Raw genomic sequence first — 10,000 nt, forward strand, 5'->3', positions numbered from 1 at the left:
ATCAGAGGGAAAACCAGAAAACATTTCCTCCATAAAATATGATCCAGTTTCACCAGAATCAGTGAAATAGTTGCTGCTGTGTGACTTAGTGCCGTAAAGCGTTACGTACTTCTCCCGACCCGGAGCCCAAAGTTACATAGAGTGAGAACAGACGTACGAATGACAGAGACACCGTTCACCTGATCACAGGTCAGTGTGGGTCAGCAGGAGGTCACAGACGTCAGATTAACGTTGTGACATAACATTTAACAAACTAAAATATTATTCTTTTGTTTATTTTGGCATTTTAAATCTTCCATAGAGCACCAGGGTCATTTCAAACATTTCTAAAATATAAACAGTCTCAGGTACAAACAGGAAACAGCTGAGCTTTGGCACAGCTGCAGTTCAACCTGAGCAAAGTCACTTCCTGTTTGAGACCACGGGCAGCTTCCTGTTAGCTCGTCCATCATGTGACTGAACTGATGGCGAGCTTTACAACAATTTAAAAACACAGGAACAGGAAGTCGTTTACTACAAAATAAAAGCTTGTCACAGTGTTATTGGCCTTCAGCAGACTCTAAACAGACCCACTTCCTGTGAAGTGTTTGACTGTCGCCTGCCTTGGCCAATCACAGCCCTCCTCATCATCACCTGTGTGACCGTCACCTTGTTACAGGTGATGAAGCATTCTGATTGGTTGGACAGGATGTGGGGGTGGAGCTAGTGCTTGGTGTCATTAATGATGGTGGTCATCTTGCGGCGGCAGTGGCGAATCACAGCAACAATAGAAAGGACGAGCGAGCTGGCCAGCATGGCAGCACCACTGAGGAAGAAGGTGGCCGTGTAACTTCCTGTTAGGTCAACCATCCAACCTGCAGGAAGAAGAAACGATCAGTGGAGGACTGAGACGTAAACGAGACGCCTGAAGACGTTTCTGATGTTCCATCATGTTGGACACTAACGACTGATTGATGTTGTTACTAATACTGCTTGTTATTAATGCTGCATCATGTTTCAGAGCTTGTTACTAATGCTGCGTCATGTTTCAGAGCTTGTTACTAATGCTGCGTCATTTTTCAGAGCTTGTTATTAATGCTGTGTCATGTTTCAGGCTTGTTAATAATGCTGTGTCATGTTTCAGAGCTTGTTACTAATGCTGTGTCATGTTTCAGAACTTGTTACTAATGCTGTGTCATGTTTCAGAACTTGTTACTAATGCTGCGTCATGTTTCAGAGCTTGTTATTAATGCTGCGTCATGTTTCAGAGCTTGTTGCTAATGCTGCGTCATGTTTCAGAGCTTGTTACTAATGCTGCGTCATGTTTCAGAGCTTGTTATTAATGCTGCGTCATGTTTCAGAGCTTGTTATTAATGCTGCGTCATGTTTCAGAGTTTGTTATTAATGCTGCGTCATGTTTCAGAGCTTGTTATTAATGCTGTGTCATGTTTCAGAGCTTGTTACTATTGCTGTGTCATGTTTCAGAGCTTGTTATTAATGCTGCGTCATGTTTCAAAGCTTGTTACTAATGCTGCGTCATGTTTCAGAGCTTGTTACTCTTTCAGGTTCTGTTATTAATGCTGCGTCATGTTTCAGGCTTGTTAATAATGCTGCGTCATGTTTCAGAGTTTCTCCTTTAGCGTGTGCCATCTGTCCAGCATAAAGTCTGTAAGTCACGGAGAGTTCCTTCACAGACGAACCGATAAAAACAGATTTGTTTTTCAGCTCTGCTCTTTGTTCTTGTGTCATCGCTGAGTGACCAATCAGCTGCCTGAGCTTATGTAACGAGGTCAACAGGAAGTTATCTTCTGTTCAATGTTAGGTCACACGCCTCAGACCAGCAGGTCATACGTGATGTAAGCAGGGTGGGCGGGGATGTTTCTCACCTCCAATTGGCGGGCTCACAAGGTAAGGGATGGCGTGGAGAAAGTAGACCACGCCCAGCGCCGAGGACAGGTACGGAGTTCCCACGAGGTCTGATGTCACCACGGGGATCAGTGCCACGTAGGCGCCGTCGAAGTAACCGTAGAGGACGGCGAAGGGTATGAGGAGAGGGAAGGACCGAAGCAACGGCACAAAGAGGCAGCAGAGACCCTCCATCCCCACCGAGAAGACGTACGACGCCAGGCGGTACGGCTTCAAACACCTGAGACAGAAACCACAGTTCAGACCTCCTGACTGCATGAACCCCTCACCTGGACTCCACTTCCTGTCACTCAGCCATACCTTCGGTCCGTCAGCCAGCCGAACGTGATGTTCCCGACGATGTCGATGACTCCCAGGATAGACATGAGGAAGGCGGCCTGCTGATGGCTGACCCCGCCGCTCAGAGCGTACGGCACCAGGTAGACGAAGGGGAGGCTGCAGCCGCACGCCAGGAACAGGAAGGACAAGGCCAGGCCCAGGAAGTCCGGCAACAGCAGGAAACGGTATTCTTTACTGGACAGGAAGCAGGAGCTGAAGCACCACCTCCTCTGCAGCTGAGGGGCGGGGTTTCCCGACAGTAAGGGCAGGGACGAAGGTGACGAAGACTTGGCTGGTGACAAAAGGCTGTCCTCTGATTGGTTGGACAGTTTGAGTGCGAGCTCGGCGTCCGAGATGTGACCTGCATCAGAGACAGAGACGTGGATCTGTGTCAGAGTCAACAAGTTAATAAAGTCTCTACAGGTCCACAGGAAGGCGGTCACGGCACCAAAGGGTCCAAAGTTTGTGGAACAACCTCCAGACCTGATCGGTGTGTTTACATCGGTGTGTTTACATGTGCTTTCTACACTGTTGCTATGGCCTCAGTTGCTAGTTGCATGGTACTGTGTGCTCCTCACCAAGTCTCTCCTTCCCCGCCGCCTCCTCCTCATCCTTCCGCACTGTGATTGGTCGAAGCAGCGCCCCACACACACAGAGGTTGGCGACAAAGGCGCTGAGGACGAGCAGCGCCCCTCTCCACGAGTACAGCTCGATGAGCAGCTGCACCACCGGCGCCAACACGAAGGTGCCGATCCCGCTGCCCGACATGGCGATGCCGTACGCCAACGCCTTCCGCTGACGGAAGTAACAGCCGACCATGGCAATGGCCGGGGTGTAACAGAGAGCAAAGCCCACACCTGGAGACAGAGCACATGTTTGTAAAGTGGGGATGCACCTGTAAAGTGAGGACATGTTTGTAAAGTGAGGGCGCGTTTGTAAAGTGAGGGCCATTTGTTAAGTGAGGACGCGTTTGTAAAGTGAGGGCCATTTGTTAAGTGAGGACATGTTTGTAAAGTGAGGGCGCGTTTGTAAAGTGAGGACGCGTTTGTAAAGTGAGAGCGTGCCTGTAAAGTGAGAGCGTGCCTGTAAAGTGAGGGGGCGTTTGTAAAGTGAGGGGGCGTTTGTAAAGTGAGGACGCGTTTGTAAAGTGAGGGGGCGTTTGTAAAGTGAGAGCGTGTTTGTAAAGTGAGGGCGCGTGCCTGTAAAGTGAAGGCGCGTGCCTGTAAAGTGAGGGCACGTGCCTGTAAAGTGAGGGCGCGTGCCTGTAAAGTGAGGGCGCGTGCCTGTAAAGTGAAGGCGCGTGCCTGTAAAGTGAAGGCGCGTGCCTGTAAAGTGAGGGCGCGTGCCTGTAAAGTGAGGGCGCGTGTTTGTATAGTGAGGACATGTTTGTAAAGTGAGGGTGCGTTTGTAAAGTGAGGGTGCGTTTGTAAAGTGAGGGCGCGTGCCTGTAAAGTGAGGGCGCGTGCCTGTAAAGTGAGGACATGTTTGTAAAGTGAGGGCGCGTTTGTAAAGTGAGGACATGTTGTTGACCTGTCAGGACTCCCATGTTGAAGTAGAGGAGTTCCAGACTGGTGCTGAAGGAGCTGAGGAGGAGCCCACAGGAGGACAGGAGCCCGCCGAGCATCACTGAGACGCGGCATGACCAACGGTTACCAACCAGGCTGCCGACAGGAGCTGCATGCACACGCACACACACACACACACACACACACACACACACACACACACAGAGGGTCAGCCTGTTCAGCTGATTGATGTGGACTTGTTGATCATCAGTACTGACCACAGAGCATGGTGGTGCAGTCCACCAGGCTGTGGATCCAGGCGGTTGCTGAGTAGTCGGCTCCAAAATGAGCCTGAAACTCCACAAAGAAGATGGAGACACACCTGCAGACACACAGGAAGTAACCGACCAATCAGTGACCAGCCATCAAAAGTGTGTGTGAGTGTGAGTGTGTGAGAGATGTGGACACACAGGTCCAGCTGACCTCAGCTATCTCTCAACAGACTCGGGTAATCTTTAGCTTTGTTCACACAGTGCGTTGTGGGAGAACAGCATGCATCAAACTGAGCGTGTGCAGAGAGACTGTGAGTGTGAACAGGAAGTGTCTGTCAGAGGTCAGTGCTGTGGGGTTGAGCAGGTCAAAGGTCATAGACATCTTAGCTAGCCTGGAAGGTCACCGCTGCTCCACACGTGATGGAGCTCGGTGTGCACGTGTTCCCGGACGAGGAGCTCCTGAATGCACCATTAGTTCTGTGGTGTTTGTTCAGGTGTCAGAGTCTCACAGTGAGGCCTTCAGGTTCACTTAATGTATGAACACACACACACTCACACACTCTGCAGGTCAAACAGTTCATTCTCTTTCCTCACTACCGAGCTGATTTAGACTGCTCACTGCTGGTTCAGAGGTTCTGTTCTGGTTCAGAGGTTCTGTTCTGGTTCTGAGGTTCTGTTCTGGTTCTGAGGTTCTGTTCTGGTTCAGTGTTCACTGAAAGGTAGATGCTGATGCTAGCTCATGGCGCCAGCTGCTATGTATAGCAGTGGTCGTGTGCTCGGTACTGGCTACTATAAACACCAAAACAATATAGAACATGACACACCGTTACTGTCACAACATTTAAAACATGACGCAGCATTCATAACATCTAAAACATGACGCAGCGTTCATAACAACATCTAAAACATGACGCAGCGTTCATAACAAGTCTTTTTTTCATAACAAGGTCTGCTGTTGGACTAGTCAGTGATATCAGCTGCTGCTGGTGACCTGGATGATGATTGGCTGGTAGCAAAGTTGTCGACTCGCTAGTTTTTGATCTGAAGTAATGTAATCAGAACAAATACTCGAGTACAGCTGAACATAGTTACACAGTGGGATTAGGACATGTTGTTGACCATCAGCTGTAAGACTACCTCTGTGTGTGTGTGTGTGTGTGTGTGTGTGTGTGTGTGTGTGGGGTGTTGACAGAAACAGAAGCTCGCTCTCAGTTTAACTATTCATAGACCGACCCACTGAGCCGGACACATCGTGCATGTTTACTGTCATTATGTCTTCAGCCCAGGGTTGAGTTCTGACAGCGCTCTGCTGAAACCTGTCTGACCCGTCATTACACACACACTCACACACACTCTCTCACACACAGACACACACACCTAAACCCAGTGTTTTTGTTCCCGTTTGGTCAAACCGTCCTCGATGAACTGTCCTCAGCGAGACAGGTGTCCCCTGAATGTAACATACACAGAACGTGTGTGTGTGTGTGTGTGTGTGTGTGTGTGTGTGTGTGTGTGTGTGTGTGTGTGTGTGTGTGTGTGTTAGTGTTACCTGGTCACTGCCCGTGTGCAGACCGTCACCATGAAGCAGCAGCCGACAATCACCCAGCCCCATCCTCCGTCCAGATGTGACGCCACAACGCTCTGCGGCTTCCCATCAACCATTGCTGCAGACAGGCAGCCAGACTCCCTGAGCTCCTGATGCTGATTCTGGTCCTGGTCCTGGTTCTGGTCCTGAAGAGGATCTGGTCCCAGAAGATGAAGTTTTGTCTCACTGAGCGATGATCTGTGCTGATCTGTCAGAAGTTAGTTTGAGAGCTTTAAAGTAACTCTGCAGGTTGAGGAGCCACTCCTCTTCTTCCTCCACTAAAGGGAGGTGACCGGCCGGGTGGAGCTGAGCAGAGTTAAGAAGTGGATGAATAAAAGAAGGTGAAGTCCAACAGAATGGACTAAAAGACGAGCTGACTAAAGGTCAAACATCCTCAGACTGAGTGAAAGCCGGCAGAGTCTGGCTGAGTTAAAGAGCCTCTTCAGTCAATGAGTCACCAGCTGACCCTCAATCATTAACCCACCTCCCCTGGAGGTGATGAGATATCAACCAAGCGCACCCTGATCCACACAAACCCCTTTATCCTCTGCTCAGCTTCAAAACAAGCGCTCCCTCTTTTATAACAACGACACGTGCAGCCACAACAAGGAACGCTTCATTCACTTCACCCGACACCTCCCAGCCGACCGGTGCTTAAAAGACGCCCATGTTGGGTGTCAGGTGTCAGAAAAAAAGCACCCCCAGTCAGTCTGAGGAGTCCCAGTATTTATATCCACAGACAGCGGGGTCAGACCAGGGCCAAGACCAAGACCAGGACCATTCATCTGCATATTAGATTATTTAAATTTTACAGACTGGTTCTCAAACTGTGGTCCGAGGAGCTAATTTAGAAACTTTGAATTCTATGTTAAAACTCTAAAATCAGGAATTTAAAATAAGTTTCTTATTTTACTGCAGCTGCTCCACATACAGGTACGATGAGTGACGAGCAGGTAAAAAATACAAACACGAAAGTCAGAGGAACGATGATGCAGCATCTGTTATAACACGAACACGTTAATGTCACTCACCTGAGACACGCTGACACACCTGAACACACCTGGAAACATACGCAGCACTCTTCTTTCGCACAGATTTTCTTTTTTGTTCTGAAAACATAATTTATTCTTTATTTTGAAGTTTGTATAATGAAAGACGATTAATGAGTTCATCACTGTCTGAAGATATGAGAGATATAAAGCATCACCTCACCTGCAGCTGCCGTCGGTCACAAGAGTTTCTCTGCAGATGTTTGAGTTTCTCTGCAGACGTTTGAGTTTCTGCAGATGTTTGAGTTTCTCTGCAGACGTTTGAGTTTCTGCAGATGTTTGAGTTTCTGTAGATGTTTGAGTTTCTCTGCAGATGTTTGAGTTTCTCTGCAGATGTTTGAGTTTCTGTAGATGTTTGAGTTTCTCTGCAGATGTTTGAGTTTCTCTGCAGATGTTTGAGTTTCTGTAGATGTTTGAGTTTCTCTGCAGATGTTTGAGTTTCTCTGCAGATGTTTGAGTTTCTCTGCAGACGTTTGAGTTTCTGCAGATGTTTGAGTTTCCTGCAGATGTTTGAGTTTCTCTGCAGATGTTTGAGTTTCTCTGCAGATGTTTGAGTTTCTGCAGATGTTTGAGTTTCTCTGCAGATGTTTGAGTTTCTCTGCAGATGTTTGAGTTTCTCTGCAGATGTTTGAGTTTCTGTAGATGTTTGAGTTTCTCTGCAGATGTTTGAGTTTCTCTGCAGATGTTTGAGTTTCTCTGCAGATGTTTGAGTTTCTGTAGATGTTTGAGTTTCTCTGCAGATGTTTGAGTTTCTCTGCAGATGTTTGAGTTTCTCTGCAGATGTTTGAGTTTCTGTAGATGTTTGAGTTTCTCTGCAGATGTTTGAGTTTCTCTGCAGATGTTTGAGTTTCTCTGCAGATGTTTGAGTTTCTGCAGATGTTTGAGTTTCTCTGCAGATGTTTGAGTTTCTCTGCAGATGTTTGAGTTTCTCTGCAGATGTTTGAGTTTCTGTAGATGTTTGAGTTTCTCTGCAGATGTTTGAGTTTCTGCAGATGTTTGAGTTTCTCTGCAGATGTTTGAGTTTCTGCAGATGTTTGAGTTTCTCTGCAGATGTTTGAGTTTCTCTGCAGATGTTTGAGTTTCTCTGCAGATGTTTGAGTTTCTGTAGATGTTTGAGTTTCTCTGCAGATGTTTGAGTTTCTCTGCAGATGTTTGAGTTTCTCTGCAGATGTTTGAGTTTCTCTGCAGATGTTTGAGTTTCTCTGCAGATGTTTGAGTTTCTCTGCAGATGTTTGAGTTTCTCTGCAGATGTTTGAGTTTCTCTGCAGATGTTTGAGTTTCTCTGCAGATGTTTGAGTTTCTCTGCAGATGTTTGAGTTTCTCTGCAGATGTTTGAGTTTCCTGCAGATGTTTGAGTTTCTCTGCAGATGTTTGAGTTTCTCTGCAGATGTTTGAGTTTCTGTGCAGATGTTTGAGTTTCCTGCAGATGTTTGAGTTTCTCTGCAGATGTTTGAGTTTCTCTGCAGATGTTTGAGTTTCTCTGCAGATGTTTGAGTTTCTCTGCAGATGTTTGAGTTTCTGCAGATGTTTGAGTTTCTCTACAGATGTTTGAGTTTCTGCAGATGTTTGAGTTTCTCTGCAGATGTTTGAGTTTCTGCAGATGTTTGAGTTTCTCTGCAGATGTTTGAGTTTCTGCAGACGTTTGAGGTCAGTCAGCTCCTCTCTTTCTCATTGGTCCCTGATTGATCAGTGTTATCAGTTATTGGCTGATTGTGAAGCTCAGAGAGCCACGTGGCTCAACATGTGCGGAGCCCTCTGCTCCTCCCCCGCTCCTCCCCTGCTCCTCCCCCACCTCCTCCTCTCTTCTTCCTCCCCTCCCCCTTCATGTTTGACTCTTTCTTCTTCTCTTGTCTGTTTTTGATTTTCTCCTGAAAGCTCTTTAAACCAACATGTGACTGAATCAAACGTTTGTTTGTCCAAAGTACACATTTGAGGTACTTGTACATTACTCGAGTATTTTCTTTAGTATTTAGTATTTAAATGTTTCTGTTGAAGACAGAGTCAATGAAACAGATGTTAAAACATGCTGAAGAATCAAACTTCAGTCTAAACATCGTCTGGAATGTTGATTCAAACACACATGAGACAAAGAAAACTTTATTAGTCTGAATCAGATTAACATTTAATGATGTCATTGATGACATCAGTGTTTGAATAAAGTTTAAAGATTTCAACATTCAATAAAAAACAAAGAAGAGGAAAGAAGTTGGAGGACTGATGGACTGTGACGTCACATGTTCATCACATCACCAATCAGGAGAAAGGAGAGCTGTGATTGGTCAATCGGCAACACTGTCAGTCTGCCAGTGACATCACTTCCTGTTGTTCTGCTCAATCAGAGTCTTTGCTTCATTCTGCCACTCCAACGCCTCATCAAGAGGACGACGCCCATCCTGAGCGACAGACACACGTGTCAGGTGTGATCGTGGGTAACTGTGTATTAACTTGTGACTTCCTCCCACCTGTACCTTCTGACCCCGCCCCCTGCTCTCCCATTGGTCAGAGGTCAGTTACCTGGTTGGTCAGGTGTGTGTTGGCTCCATGCAGCAACAACAGCTGGATGATCCTCGACCTGTTGAGACGAACAGCGTCGTGAAGAGGTGTGTCTCCCTCCTGAAACACACACACATACACATAGTGCAGTATGTCGGCTGACCACAGGATGTCACTGTTGTTCTGAATAATCTGTGTGTGTGTGTGTGTGTGTGTGTGTGTGTGTGTGTGTGTGTGTGTGTGTGTGTGTGTGTGTGTGTGTGTGTGGCCCACCCTGTCCTGTGTGTTCAGTTCAGCTCCACAGTGAATCAGATGTTCAACACAGTCGTGATGTCCGGTCCTCACAGAGACATGAAGAGGAGTGCTATCCAGCTACACACACACACACACACACACACACACACACACATGATGATGTGATGATGATGAAGTTAGTCTCAGAAGTTAGTTAACAGTGTGTGTGTGTGTGTGTATGTGTGTGTGTGTGTGTGTGGTCTCACCTTGTCTCTTGCAGTGATGTCAGCTCCTCGGTTCATCAGCAGTTTGAGGACAGACAGATGTCCTCCACGACAGGCCGAGTGGACACAAGTGGACCACAGCTGAACAGAACCATAACACTGGATTAAACCTGGTACTAACACTGGATGAAACTGGCTGTAACACTGGATAAAACTGGTACTAACACTGGATTAAACCTGGTACTAACACTGGATCAAACTGGTACTAACACTGGATCAAACTGGTACTAACACTGGATGAAACTGGCTGTAACACTGGATCAAACTGGTACTAACACTGGATTAAACTGGCTCTAACACTGGATCAAACTGGTTCTAACAGTGGATTAAACTGGCTCTACCACTGGATCAAACT

General features: G+C 47.0%; 2 protein-coding genes across 7 annotated transcripts in view; both read right to left on the reverse strand.

The window, feature by feature from the left end:
• Positions 1-148: 148 nt before the first annotated feature.
• On the reverse strand, positions 149-6,870 carry LOC104938734 (monocarboxylate transporter 12-B). 2 transcript variants are annotated; one of them, XM_019268997.2, is made up of 9 exons: positions 6,798-6,870; positions 6,617-6,694; positions 5,550-5,793; positions 4,007-4,110; positions 3,754-3,897; positions 2,802-3,080; positions 2,206-2,584; positions 1,866-2,125; positions 149-854 (listed from the first exon to the last, which is right to left on the reverse strand). In XM_019268997.2, exons 3-9 carry the CDS (start codon positions 5,660-5,662, stop codon positions 703-705), a joined length of 1,431 nt encoding a protein of 476 aa, XP_019124542.1. In that variant the 5' UTR covers positions 5,663-5,793; positions 6,617-6,694; positions 6,798-6,870; the 3' UTR covers positions 149-702. The 2 variants fall into 2 exon arrangements, with proteins under 2 accessions (XP_019124542.1, XP_010753479.2); XM_010755177.3 differs by lacking the exons at positions 6,617-6,694; positions 6,798-6,870 and having other exon boundaries at positions 5,550-6,578.
• A 1,848-nt stretch (positions 6,871-8,718) lies between these two features.
• The window catches only part of LOC104937650 (ankyrin repeat domain-containing protein 1), a 4,732-nt gene continuing 3,450 nt past the window's right edge, over positions 8,719-10,000 (reverse strand). For 4 of the 5 annotated variants that reach the window (XM_019268979.2, XM_027277084.1, XM_019268978.2 and 1 more), the window contains 4 exons: positions 9,628-9,726; positions 9,401-9,499; positions 9,149-9,247; positions 8,719-9,027 (listed from right to left, as the gene is read on the reverse strand). In XM_019268979.2, the coding sequence (XP_019124524.1) occupies positions 8,947-9,027; positions 9,149-9,247; positions 9,401-9,499; positions 9,628-9,726 (378 nt within the window). In that variant the 3' untranslated portion in view covers positions 8,719-8,946. The remainder of the gene's footprint in view (positions 9,028-9,148; positions 9,248-9,400; positions 9,500-9,627; positions 9,727-10,000) is intronic. The other variant, XM_027277085.1, reaches the window with a different exon arrangement.

This window comes from Larimichthys crocea, unplaced genomic scaffold (assembly GCF_000972845.2).
Source record: "Larimichthys crocea isolate SSNF unplaced genomic scaffold, L_crocea_2.0 scaffold83, whole genome shotgun sequence".
In the NCBI taxonomy this organism is placed as follows: Eukaryota; Metazoa; Chordata; class Actinopteri; family Sciaenidae; genus Larimichthys; species Larimichthys crocea.

Coding starts and splice junctions, on each gene's coding strand:
- LOC104938734 (XM_019268997.2), bottom strand. CDS start 5,662: ATGGTTGATGGGAAGCCGCAGAGCGTTGTGGCGTCACATCTGGACGGA. Junction 3,898..4,006: donor CTGCACCACCATGCTCTGTG/GTCAGTACTGAT, acceptor GTGTGCATGCAG/CTCCTGTCGGCAGCCTGGTT. Junction 3,081..3,753: donor CAACATGGGAGTCCTGACAG/GTCAACAACATG, acceptor CTCTGTCTCCAG/GTGTGGGCTTTGCTCTCTGT.